This window comes from Chenopodium album, chromosome 19 (genome assembly GCF_948465745.1).
Source record: "Chenopodium album chromosome 19, dcCheAlbu1.1, whole genome shotgun sequence".
Classification (NCBI taxonomy): domain Eukaryota; kingdom Viridiplantae; phylum Streptophyta; class Magnoliopsida; order Caryophyllales; family Amaranthaceae; genus Chenopodium; species Chenopodium album.
Genome location: NC_137852.1, coordinates 43798642 through 43812285, shown reverse-complemented (window position 1 = coordinate 43812285; position 13644 = coordinate 43798642). Strand labels below are relative to the sequence as shown.

The window sequence follows — 13644 nt, the reverse complement described above, 5'->3', positions numbered from 1 at the left end:
AACTTTTTTTTCAAGTAACTCGATCAATATTGATAAGCAGACCTTTTTCATAGTTAATCGTTAATAAATTTTCGTTGGCCTTAAAATATTTTTGAGAAGGTATTGGGTGTGGACTGTTGTACGAATAATTATGGTGCGACAGGCTTGGCTGATATGTTTCTTTTTTATTGACTGATATATTTCTTTTATTAGCTAATATGTTTTTTATTTTATTTTATTTTATTTTTTAATATTTGATATGTTCTTTTTATTGGCTGCTATTAGACACCAGTTGACTGATATGTTTCTTTAGTTGGCTTATATGTATTATTTTGTTGGCTAATATGTTTATTTTGTTGGCTTATATGTTCTTAATGTTGGCTGATATATATCTTTAGTTGGCTGATATATTTCATTTGTTAGTAGATACTTCCTCTGTTTTCTTTTACTTGCAACATACCTTTTAGGCACGCAGCTTTAGGAAATGATTAGTGAGGGTAAACGAACGATTTTATCAATATAATTTTTACATGAAGATTAGAATAGGGTTAAGTATCATTTGTAAAAATTATAATGAATAATTTATCCGTTTACATTACATAAACCCAACCTCAAAACACGTGCCACAAGTCTGTGTTACAAGTAAAAAGAAACGGAGGAAGTATGTTGCTTCTTTTTTTTTTTTTTAGTTATTTTTTTTACTTTAACTATTACAAATAATAATTATAAAATATTTAATGTTAATTTTTTTTTTGGTGCAAATGAGAGAGGCAAAGCCTCGGGAAATAAAAAACAAACAAAGCAAAAACTAAGTCGGAACAAACCGTGGCAAAGCCACCCCTACAACATCATCATGTAAAATACGCCCTAAAGCTATAAGGGGGAATTGAATCAACTCGATCGGGTTGTTCTGAGAAACACCATGATTAGCTAGCCAATCCGCAGCTCTATTTGCCTCTCGATAAATATGAAGAACTTCAGTCTGCCATTTAGGATCTTCGAGCATTTGCTTACACCTAGTGACGATAAATATTTAATGTTAATTTGATTGTTAATAAGACCCGTGCATCGTACAGGCTTCTACCTAGTTATAGATAAAATAAATGGCTATTTCACCAAATGCCACTGACAAATTTAAAAATTCATCAAATGCAATCGCACTTTTCAGAATTCACCAAATGTCACTCAGTTTTTTAAAAATTCACCGAGTGCCATTAATGACCAACGGCCGTTAACTCCGTTAGTCATTAGGGGTTAATCATGACACATGTCATGATATTATTGGTCCATTTATCTTTATTAATAAAAATTAAAAAAAGCTGAAAATTACTAGAAAATAATTATAAAAAAACAGAAAATTAAAATTTAAAAAAAAAAAACCCCAAAATTTTCCCAGCCACCCCTACCACCGCCAAACCCTAGCCCCTCCCCTTATATCGCCGGAAAACGGCCGGCCACCACCTTAACCACCGAAAATCGATCGGCCGGCCCTTTTGCGCCCCACCTGACCCACCGTCGGTTCCAAAATCCACCCACACAAACTTCCCCGACCCTATAAAACCTAAAATTAACCCCAAACCCTAGCCCCACCGCGACCTCAACCACCTCGCCACCCCTACCACCAGCAAGACGAGGCCCAGAGCAGCCAAATTTTCCGCGCCGTGTTCTCCAACTCGGAGCTGCTTTCCAACCCTCCCCTACCCTTTTACCCACCACAACCATTAACGAAATCAAGGTTGTGAAGAGGAGGAGGGCCAAAATTGCCAAGTTAGAAGGGGATAAGGGTCGAAATCGGAGCGTGGGGAAGGGGAGGTAGCCGGAAAAGGGATTGGGGAAGGGAAGGGGGCTGGGATCGGGACAGAGAAAGGATTTTGAGGGTTGAGGACTGGGTTTCGTGGCGGTGGGGAGGGAGTTTCGTGGGAGGGGGAGGAACGGCGTCGGCGCTGCGAGGGAGACTCTAGGTGGTCGGCGCTGCGGGAGAGCTTCTTGGGCGGCGTTGGTGCTGTGGGACAACAGAATCCGGTAGCTGGGACGGCGGGAACGGCGGCGGGGAGGGTGGTTGTGGCTGATGGAAGTTTTGGCTGGTCGGGGTTTTTGAAATAATTTTGGGGTTTTTTTTTTTTTAATTTTCTGATTTTTATATATATATATATATATATATATATTTTCAATTTTTTTTTTATGAATTAAGATAATGGACCAATTATATCATGACATGTGTCATGATTAACCCCTAATGATTAACGGAGTTAACGGCCGTTGGTCATTAATGGCACTCGGTGAATTTTTAAAAAACTGAGTGATATTTAGTGTATTCTGAAAAGTGCGATGACATTTGATGAATTTTTAAATTTGTCAGTGGCATTTGGTGAAATAGCCGTAAAATAAATCAACTATATAACTTCTAAGCGGCTTTTTAGAATACCTCCTCACACGGTCACACCCCCCGCCCAAAACCCCCTTTTCCCTTTTTTGACGGGCCCTTTCCCCTTTATAAGATAAGTAACACTCACTGTTACTTAAAATTTCATTTAAAACAAGAAAAAATACTTTGAAGCTGATTTTCTCGAATAAAACTCACTCACCTTTCCAAAATTCCACTTAGAATCAAGAAATCCTTAATTTCTTACTTCATCAATTATGGCTGACAAAAAACAGTTACTGGAAATCATCAAGGCTGAAAAAGAGAAGGAGAAAGTTGAAGAAACAAAGTTGAATAAGAAGATCCGGAGATGCAGAAGAAGGCTGTTTCTACTGTTTAGTAACTCTGTAAACCGATTGAAATTCGAAGCTTATCAACATTCTTTCAAAATGCAGGTGATTAATTAATCTGGGTTACTCTCTTTTATTAATTCTTTTTTCATTTTAAAAATATTAATACAATTTTAATTGTTTTTATCCTATACAGTGGATTATTGCGGAAGTATATCAACAGTCTGGTGAACGAATGCACCGTATGTTTCTTTTTCATGATTCTTTCACAATTATTTCGTAATATTCTTGTTACTGTTATTTATTTCAACGATTTTCTGGGTTTTGTTTGAGTTAATAGTATGATTTATTGGATATATGTATATGTGATTTTTATAATTTATTCTTGCTTTTTTTTGTAGATTCTTGATTAATTTCTGCTGATTGGTTTTTGTAATTTTTCTGTATTGTGGTTGTATTAATTTATAAATTATGATGTGGTTGTATTAATTTTTCTTGTTACTGTAATATATTTCAACAATTTTCTGGGTTTTATTTGAGTTAATTGTATGATTTATTGGATATATGTATATGTGATTTATATACTTTATTCTTGCTTTTTGTAGATTCTTGATTAATTTCTGCTGATTGGTTTTTATAATTTTTCTTTATTGTGGTTGTATTAATTTATAAATTATGATGTGGGGATTTATAATTTTCTCATCCGAATTTGATCATTAGAGGATGCTGACAAAACCCATCTTGTTTTTCTGATTTTTGGTTGATATATAGAATTAGGTATAGTGTTTTTTTAATTGTGTGCAATTTCTCATTTTTATGATTGATAAATATTTGATGAGTAGAAACATGTTGCATATCTTGGTTACATTGACAAAACCCTATAGTTTTTTGTATTTCTTGCTATTTCTGCATTCTGCATGACACTCAGAAAAAGTCAACATAACCATTAGTTCATCGCATTTCTTCTCCTGTCTGTTCACTTCTCTTTTCCCCCTCCCAACCCCTTCCCTCCCTTTCCTTTCCTTATTGAATTTGTAAGTGATACTACTTTATCTCCCTTTGGAAAGAATCTCTTTTTATTCATTAATGCATAGTTAACTAGTAAGTATATATGGTTCAATGTTTGCTCAGCCAATTTATTAAATCTGCAGGTTGCTGGGAGTCCATAGTTCTAGAGAAGGGAACTACTCTAAATCTGAAAACTGCAGGCTCTGTTTTTTCTCAGAAGAAAGTTAAATCTCTCCCTCCAAAGTACATTGTGCGAGATTTTTATGAAAGAGATGGCGACTTTCTTCTAATGACCATTAAACTAAGCACCATAGCACACAGAAATTTAGTCAAGTTTGTTGGATATTGTATGGAGGGTCGCAGCACACTGGTGTATCAGATGCCTAGTACACACATGAAAACCTTTGATGAAGTGGTACACGGTATGTATAGACTTTGTACAGCTCTTATATTGTACACTTTCGAATTCACTTCTTGTAAGATGCGAGTGATTGTTTGTATTTACTTGTAGGTGCTTATCAGCCACTTGACTGGCTAACCAGATTGAAAATAGCAACTGGTATTGCTAAAGGATTGGAGTACCTTGAACTCATTGCTGAACCACATTTCTGCTACAGTTCGTTCCACCCATCAGGAATTTTATTGGACGGGAACATGAATCCATACTTAAGTGATTTTTGCAATCAGATTCTTAGCCCTACTGAAAGTGATGGAAGCTTTGGATACTGTGATCCTGAATTCACATGTTTTGATGTTCTCACAGCTAAGGCCAATGTCTACTGTTTTGGAGCTGTTTTGATCGAGCTGATAACAAGACGTCGACAGCTTTCTTGGGTTAGTGGCTATCTCTTGGGTAAGTTGTCATTGGACTTTGAAGCATTTACTGAACTTTAACTTCTGTTTTGCAGTCTCTCTCTCTTCTCCGAAAAGGCAACTATTTTAGGTTGGCGGATCCTGAATTACAACAAACTCCTGGCCTACACCAAGTTTTGGATATTGCTCTCCTATCTCTACAGCCTGATGCATTACATCGCCCTTCTATTAAAGAAGTGGTTAATGCTCTAATACATATTGCCAACCAAGCAGAAACAGAAGTACAGGACAATGGTACAAGCCAAGCAACAGGGGATACACAAGACAATATCGGATCATCTGCTGGAAATACAGAAGTACAGGACAATGGTACAAGCCAAGCAACAGGGGATACACAAGACAATATCGGATCATCTGCTGGAAATACAGAAGTACAGGACAATGGTACAAGCCAAGCAACAGGGGATACACAAGACAATATCGGATCATCTGCTGGAAATACAGAAGTACAGGACAATGGTACAAGCCAAGCAACAGGGGATACACAAGACAATATCGGATCATCTGCTGGAAATACAGAATGTAGTTTTGGAGCAGGTCGTAAGAAGGGCCGAGCTACAGTGTGTACAGGAGACAGCTATGGAGCATCTGTAAGTGATGAAAGAAGTGCAACAGTGCAGAATTCCATTTGTGGAGCAACAGGCCAAGCAACAGTACAGAATGAGAGATGCAATGACCTCGCAGCAGTTGGAAATACAGAAGCAAGTTCTGGAGCATCTGTAGAGGATGAGACAAGTGCAACAGTGCAGACTACAGTTTTTGGCAGAGTCAAGAGCGAGGTCGTCAAGAAAAGAAAAGCTGAATGATCAGACCATGTTATACTGATAAAGATTTTGTTGGGATATAGCCCATATAGGTTTTTTGTGGAACTTATGATAAACTACATTTCTATTGCTCTGTTAGGATATACACAATTCTGTTAGGATATACACAATTAGTTGGTATAATTGACAAGTTCAACATTCCCATTATTGTATGATGGTTTGGTCTGTATTTGTCATGTTTTTCTATTGAATAGACTAATAATCATGCTTTAGTTTTTAATTTTGCTACTAATATTTCGAGTTGATTTCATTTTACACGTATTATCGTTATTTTAATCCCAAAATTACCATTACTTAATCAAGGTGATATTTTTATTTGAAATTGGGATACAAATTAATTTTTGTCTTGTTCGAGTACCTTATGATATAAATTTGTCTTGTTAATTGCATTTCAATCAACTGGTGATCAATTTGCCTATTGTAGACAGTAAGATGGGTAGCACGAGCATCAACTGGACGTGATTGTTGTGGGAGGAGGGATTATGGGGAGTTGCACTGCATACCAAACTTCAATGAGGGGCTACTCCACACTACTGCTAGACCAGTTCGACTTTCTACACAACAGGGGTTCCTCCCATGGTGAGTCCCGAGCCATTCGGGTCACCTACCCTGAACCTTATTACTCTTCCATGGTTCTCGAGTCTTCCAAGCTCTGGCAGGAGGCTCAATCACAGGTTGGATACAGGGTCCTTTACCCTACTAATCAGCTTGACATCGGTAAAGCCAAATGACCGCTCTCTTCAGGCTGTCATTCGTAGTTGTCAGTCCAACTCAGTTGATTTTCGGGTGCTTGACCACAACCAGGTCACTCAGGAGTTCTCTGGAGTGGTGACTGTGCCTGAGGATTGGATTGGGGTTGGTAGTAGAGTGGCGGGTGTGATCAAGCCTACCAAAGCTGTGTGTATGTTTTAAACCCGGCCTTGCCCTCCTAAACGGCGCCATTCTCAAAGACAACATGACGGTCGTTGACATAAGCAGAGACACGAGTCATAATTGCATAGTGGTTTCCACAGCCACAGGGGAGAAATTTTATGGCAAAAAATGTGTGGTCGCTGCTGGTGCATGGATGAGCAAGTTAGTGAAGGCAGTTACAAGGCGTGAGGTTCCCATTCAGCCTTTGGAAACTACTATATGCTACTGGAGGATTAAGGAAGAGTATGAAAGGGACTTTTCAGTAGATGGGAGATTTCCTTCCTTTGCTGGATATAGGAGCCCTTATATCATGGCACCCCTTCTTTGGAATATCCTGGTTTAATCAAGGTCGGGGTACACGGAGGACGATACTGCGACCCAGATAAACGAACATGGATCCCAGATCCAGAGTTAATGGACCTTCTGAAGTTGTGGGTCAAAGAGAGATTCGGGGGTCGGGTTGAGCATGATTGTCCAGTCTCATCACAATCCTGCATGTACTTGATGACCCCAGACGAAGATTATGTGATAGATTTCTTAGGAGGCGAGTTTGGGAAAAATGTGGTCATTGCGGGGGGGTGGGGGGGGGGGTTTCCGGACATGGATTCAAGATGGGTCTGGTGATAGGGAGGGTGGTGGCAGACTTGGTGCTCTAAGGAGAAGCCAAAGGGGTAGAGATGGAGCACTTCAAGCTAGCCAGGTACGATAAGAATCCTAAAGGTAACATCAAAGAGTTTGCAGTACAAGTGGGCACTTCCAAGCTATAACTTTATGATGTATTTGATTTCATGTCCTTTAGACCTTAGTAGTACCAGATAGGCTTAGGCCATTTAGTGATTGTGTTTGTGGTATTTGTTACTAATACTACAAGGCAAACGGTTGCTTGAATGTATTGTCTTAGCCTTTGGGTACTTGTCTATTTGTTGTGGCTTTGTGGGCATATGAAGTATCTTTTCGATCAATAATATGAAAGAGTCCTACAGATAGATAAAATTTGAGTCTGGAAAACGATCAGTTTAAACTGTTAACATAAATTTCAAGCTCTTTTTAGTTCTAATTTCAAAGTGATGACATAAAATTATGGGCAGAAGGTCGTAAGGAGGTACTCCAAAACATTCCCATTTCCTATACAAAACAAATTCAGTATTGAGGATTCGGAAGGACTTCCCGACATACATTGTCGCTACAAACTAGTATTCAGGACTAGAAGAGACCCTGACAAATATAAATGTCAGTATTTTTCTATTCCAAATGTAATTGTTGTATCAAACAATTAAAATTCCCCAAAAAGAAACATGAACCGCATCCGCTAACTAAATACATTTGTACATTGTACACGGCTCCAAGCCTACAGAAACCCTTTTTTAGGTGTAAGTGTGCAAAACCCACAAATTTTTAGCTGTACTCCATACAACAAAAATGCCCTATATCTTTAACCATCATCATATCCATTCTACAGTAAACCTCTGGCTCCTTAATGAATGTGAAGCTCACTGAGATTCACCAGAACTAAAAACAGCAGCAAATCTCAGTTTCCCCAGCATTGAGTTAAAATATTGAAGCAGTATAACCTCAGTATGCTGGAAGAAATCTTAACGAGCATTATGAAGTTAGGCTGCAGTCTAATAAGAATCATCATTACCAGCTAGAGCACCCCTTAACTTGTTCACTTCACATTAATTCTGATACTGCATTTCATCAACAAGACAAGCATAAGCACAGCTCAGTGATTTACTAAAGTTTAAAAAACAAAATTTTAAAAACTACATACATCAAGATGGAGCTGGCAAATGCACATCAACAATGCCAATATTCATGTAAAAGTAAAAAAGGATATTTAGTTTGCCTTACATTAAAGATCTAACAACGATGAACAAAGCTAAAAGAACCAAATGAACGCAGGCCACTTAAGAGCCATATTAAGAGAATGACATCACAAATTGAATTGAGTTCATCAACAGTACTCAATTTACTCCAAACAATATATTAACCTGTAGCTAACACTATATCTCCCTTGCCAATCAGAACTCCCATTGTGGCATACTCTTGGATACAGAATATTATACTCCCCAATAAGGAATGCAAGTTAACAAAAGGCAAACTCACAGTGAAACAATCCAGATGATGGCAATGGTGTCATACTATCTCTAGCAAATTTTTATGAAATCTAAAAAGTATTCAAAACCAAAGAGTAATTACCATACATAAAGAAGCTACCTTTTCAAACTATGAGTGAGGCTAATAATGCATGCAATACAGCCCAATAAATCATGATGCCAAGGCGAAACGCAGGTTGACGCATTAGTGTTCGGTCACAAGATACCCTGGCAAGAAGCAAAGAGGAAAACAATCATACATTAAGAGAATACAAATTGGTGAAATAACATTGCTGGAGAAAATACCAAGCAACCTACCATAGACCATCAATCATATCGCTAACAGGCCTTGTGAACCTTGGGACGAATCTCGACGTTGTAAGTGATTTGAAGCCATGGACTGAAGAAAAGAATCAGCAAAGAAGAAAAACGAATGTGCTCAGCAAGGGGAAGAGGCAATCCAATACTTCAGATATAAGAAGCACAAAAAAGGAGAAATATTACCTTTATCATCATCTTCATCCTCAATTCTACCAGAATTTTCAGCATCTGTATCAATAGCTATAGAAACTTGGTCATTGTTCACTTTGCGTAAACTCCGAACTTGAGAGGGAGCTGGTGATGTCCATTTGTTTACCTGCAAGACAAGTATCACAGAAAAACTTAAACAGAGAGACACAGCATACTAGTTGCTCTGTTGCAAAACTAAAAGATATTGACATAAATAAAAATAGAAGACACATACAGCTGGTTCAACCTCAACGATTTCAGAGGTTCCTAAACCAGAGACCCCAACACCCTGGAGTGATTTTAGGTGTAGCTCCTTCTCATGCAGTGAAGCTTCAAGAGCTGCTTTTGTGTGTAACAATTCTTCAATCTTATTTCGTTCTGCTTGTAGAAGTGTATCCTTACTTTGTGCTGCAAGCCTCAAGTCTTCCAATTCGGATATAATGGATGTTATATCCCTCTGAACGTGTTCCTTGTACTCATCCTGAGGACTAAGACTAACATTGCCATCAACAGCATGGATGTTGTGCTTCAGAACAACAGAAAAGCTAGAATTCAACCACGTTAGAAAATCATGAAGCTCGCTAGAAGATCGTTCTTTTGTCATCTTTGTCACTTCTAAGACGTCATTAGTGCATCTAGTGACCTCTTGCCTTAAGAAGGAAATTTCTGCATCTCGATCCTGCAACTGTGCTTGAAGATTTTCAATTTCAGAGAGAAGACCTTCAGACATATGGTGCAGCTCATCAAACTTGTTCACAGTAACAGAGAGCTTTTTAAGGGCCTTAGCACGAGAAGCTTCTACATTCTCCAAATCTATATTCTTCTGTTCTAATGCTTTTTCCAGCTTTTCAATCTCACTTCTCAGGGCTTCCATCTGATTCTCTTCCTCCTCTAGTGCTTGCATCAGAGCCTCAATTTCTGCCAAAAAAAAACAACACATTTACAGGGGAAACTCTTGATCAAATTCGGCAGAGTTTTAAATTACAGAAAATAAATCAAGATTGAATGATAAAATGCTAAACCTTGTTCTTTGGCAGCTACCACACCAGTCAGTGACTTAACCTTTTCCCCTAACTCAGTTGAACTGAGACAGTCCTCCTGTAGTTCAGCCACCCTTTGTTCCAACAAGCTCCTGTCTTTACCTAAAGCATCCAACTTGTTCTCCAAATCATGAGCATAATTCGTCATTGATTGCAGATCCCGGGAACAATGTGCAGCAGTAGCTTCGGCTTCCTTAATTTGGCTTACAAGCTCCATGCATATCCGTTCCCTTTGGACATCCTTCTCTTGAAGCTCCTTTTGCAAATCAAATATTGTAGTTTTCATCTCTTTGCTTTGACCTTCAATACCCTTGATTCCAAAATCAACAAAATCTTTTACTGACTCCAAAAGCTTATCAGCCAGAAGTTTTACAGATTCCTCAGAAGACGAAACAGAAACCCCGCTAAAGTTTACGCCATTAGCTGTAGGCAAAGCCGGCAAGTTGATTCTCAGATCCTCAGCAGAAAAATTTTCTCCAATCAATTGGGCTTTTCTATTTTCAATCTCCATAATGGAGCTAATGCATGCTTCATATAGAAGAAATAAGATTCTACGGAATACAACTCCCTCCATGTCTTTTTCTTTCCCGACTGATTCTAAACGGATGTTGTCACCCTTGATGGATTCCAAGGAGTTTCTTTGAGAAGCAATTTCTCTTAGCATGGTGCCAACGACAGCAGATAACCACTCAGCCTCTGTTCTCAATGACATTGAATGACTTTGTAATCTCTCCTTAAAATCACCAATAGTTTCTGTTAGCTGCTGAAGGTGCTGTTCAATAACCTCACAGACTTCAAAGCCAGCACTCTCATCCAAAGAATCAGGGATCTTATTGCCCCACGAAGTTCTTGACCAGAAATCCTGTAACAGGAAAGCCTCAACTTAGAAACGAAAAGAGATGGACACAACAATACCAACACCACAAGTACCAGTCTTTGCTCAATCGATTATCGTTACCAGCAAATAACAAATGACAACTTAAGTGAATTAAATAATTCGTCTACTGCCAGAAAGAGTCACAGCAATATGTAATGATACAGACTCTAAAAAATAAGGTATCTTCCTATACTCTACTCTTAAAAAAATTTTGCTTCCTAAATCTTGGTTGAAACATGCAATGCAGCTATATAAATACTGAAATTCTAGATAATTAACAATATAAGATCATATGACATGAAATAGCAGAAATACAGATTTCAGCAAAGTTGCATTAACCTATGTCAACATTCCAATCACCAATCAAGCAGGATATGCAGAGAGAGAAAAAGGGAATATGAACGCAAACCTTACTTTTTTTTCTAAAAATAAAAGCTACTATAACACAAGTTATTATCTGAGGAAAGAAATAATAAACAAGAACAAATGCCTATAATTTACATCAGTAGACAACAATAAATTCTTGAAATGTAGTACCTTGAATCTAGAATTAACAGAGACCAGGCCAGCATGATCTTAAGCAGATACTGGATTTGTGCCAGCATCCATGTTAGACTCCATTTGAGCCCTCACATTGTGCAAAAGCTCTAAATCCTTTGCAAACACATCATCACTGAGAGTAGATATATCAAAGAAGACTTTCTTCACTCCATTGACACTGGCCTTTAACCTCTCCAGTTCAGCAAGTTGCTTCTCTCTCTCATCGGACAATTTATCTACATGAGAAAGAGCTTCAACTTTGGCCGAATTTGCAAGATCCCTTTCCTTTGAGAGATTTATAATCTCAACCTGAGCTTTTTCCAATTCTTCTTGCAGACCATCATTCCTTTCCTGAACTTCATTCAACTCAGCCAACAGAAGCTCAGCTGATCTTTTGGATTTCTTTGCCTCCAGCTCAAAAGAAGCAGTGGAGTTTTGTAGATCAGAGTACGATTTTACAATTTCTTCCAACTTTTGTAGTGGATCATCAAAACTATTTCCTTCAAAAGCACTGATCTCACCTAGTTTGCTAAGCAGCAAGCTTAAAGTATTGCTATTTTGCTGTAAATGTTGCTCAGCTTCTAACAGACGGTCTTTCAAAGATAAATTTTCAGCTTCAAATGCTTTGTAAGTTTCTATTTGGAGACACAAGTCACTTATCTTCTGACTGGACTCTGCGAGAGAAGATTCATGGCTGTTTATTGTAGATTTCAATCGATTTATTTCGGCAGTCATCTCCTCAATGTTCTGTTTCAGACCATCTCTTTGCTGGACTAGTGACTTGCCTTTTCTAACAGCAAGATTTAGCTTCTCACGAAGCGAGGCTGACTTCTGCTCTTCCTGATTAACAAGCTCTAGAAGTTCCTTCTGTCTCTTGTTTACTTCTTCCAGTTCACTCACCACAGATTGACTCTTCTGCATGTATAAATTACTCTCCTCCCTGAGCCTTACAATTTCATCTAAAGCCTCAGCAAGCTCTCGATTCAGATCTGCAACATTCTGCCCCTCATGGACTCTGCTCCTGGACATGGAATCATCCAAATCAATGACATCCTTTTCATAGAGATGCTCATTCTCCATATCTGACACCATTAATGCTTTTGCATTATGCGCCAAAGTGTGCTCCTGTACCCCTACTTTATGATCGTGACCTTCTACATCAACTTCTCTATCATGATTCAAAAGTTTTACAATCAATCTTTCCAAGACCTGAATATTACTGACATCAGAAGACTCGTCTTCAGTTCCAGAATCCTGAAGCGCATCAAGAATCAAGTCCTGTAATCTCTTTAAGGCACTCTCAATCTGATTCATCTGATCCACATTTTCAAGGTTCTTTGCCAAGTTCCCCTGCAAAATGCTAACTTCTTTCCTTAAACTATCCAGCTCAAGCTCATATTGCTCAATGTTATGCAAAGCTATTTCACGATCAGAAGTCGAAGCCACCAAGCTACTTGAAAGAGTATCCTTGTCTTGAATTACTGATTGCAGAGAGAATTCAAGCTCAGATATTCTTCTTTGAGATTCTTCTAGGTCAGTTGACAGTGAAACACGATAACTTTCAAACTTATCAATCTTCTGCTGAAGAGATTTTGTGTGGACATCAGCTTCAGACAATGCACTTTCCTTCTCATGAAGAATCGTTTCAAGTTCATATGCTCTTCTCTGTGATTCTTCAAGATCAGATGACAGTGACTCACAATGATTCTCAAGGTTATCAATTTTCTGCTGAAGAGACCTCATGTAGTGGTCAGCCTCTGACAGAGCAGTCCCTAACCAGTGAATCCTTTCTTCAGGTTCCATAGATCTTATCTGAGTGGGCGTATTTATCCTATCCAAAACCTCCTCCCATCTTTGCACCAAAATATTTCTTTCCATCAATGATTGCTCCAGCATGTCATTTTGTTCAGCCAATTCATAATACTTTGCCTGCAACTCTTCATATTTCCTTCTCGAATCATCATCCAGATTTGAGGTAGGTTGCACATCATCCTTGCTTCCATCTGTAACAACAAAGCCAGTATCTGAGTATGACGCTCCTCCAACAGAGCTCCGTTGGTCCCACTCAGCCGGTGGCAATGAATTGCCAGCAACTGTCTTAGCCAGCCATTCAACCTTCTCTAAGATGTCTTTAGAGTGAAAATGGTCTGGCAGCTCAAGATCTTCCAAAATCTCCTCGATCCTCTGAAGGGTAGAATCTTTTAGAAGAAAAGACTCTCTCAGTGCCGTTGCCGAGTTACGAATGTATGTCAGCTCAGATTCCAGAGCTTCCA

The 13644-nt window shown here is 38.5% G+C and overlaps 2 protein-coding genes across 2 annotated transcripts; both read right to left on the bottom strand.

Moving 5' to 3' along the window:
• Positions 1-7529: 7529 nt before the first annotated feature.
• LOC145594453 (uncharacterized) lies at positions 7530-11403 on the bottom strand. The gene is made up of 8 exons (XM_081650761.1): positions 11369-11403; positions 11091-11097; positions 9937-10816; positions 9150-9832; positions 8909-9041; positions 8723-8804; positions 8526-8632; positions 7530-7996 (listed from the first exon to the last, which is right to left on the bottom strand). The coding sequence occupies exons 1-7, from the start codon at positions 11401-11403 to the stop codon at positions 8530-8532; spliced, it is 1923 nt and encodes a 640-aa protein (XP_081506887.1). The 3' UTR covers positions 7530-7996; positions 8526-8529.
• LOC145593790 (uncharacterized) lies at positions 10694-12467 on the bottom strand. The gene is made up of 2 exons (XM_081650154.1): positions 11369-12467; positions 10694-10816 (listed from the first exon to the last, which is right to left on the bottom strand). The coding sequence occupies exon 1, from the start codon at positions 12461-12463 to the stop codon at positions 11408-11410; it is 1056 nt and encodes a 351-aa protein (XP_081506280.1). The 5' UTR covers positions 12464-12467; the 3' UTR covers positions 10694-10816; positions 11369-11407.
• Between the last annotated feature and the right edge of the window lie 1177 nt (positions 12468-13644).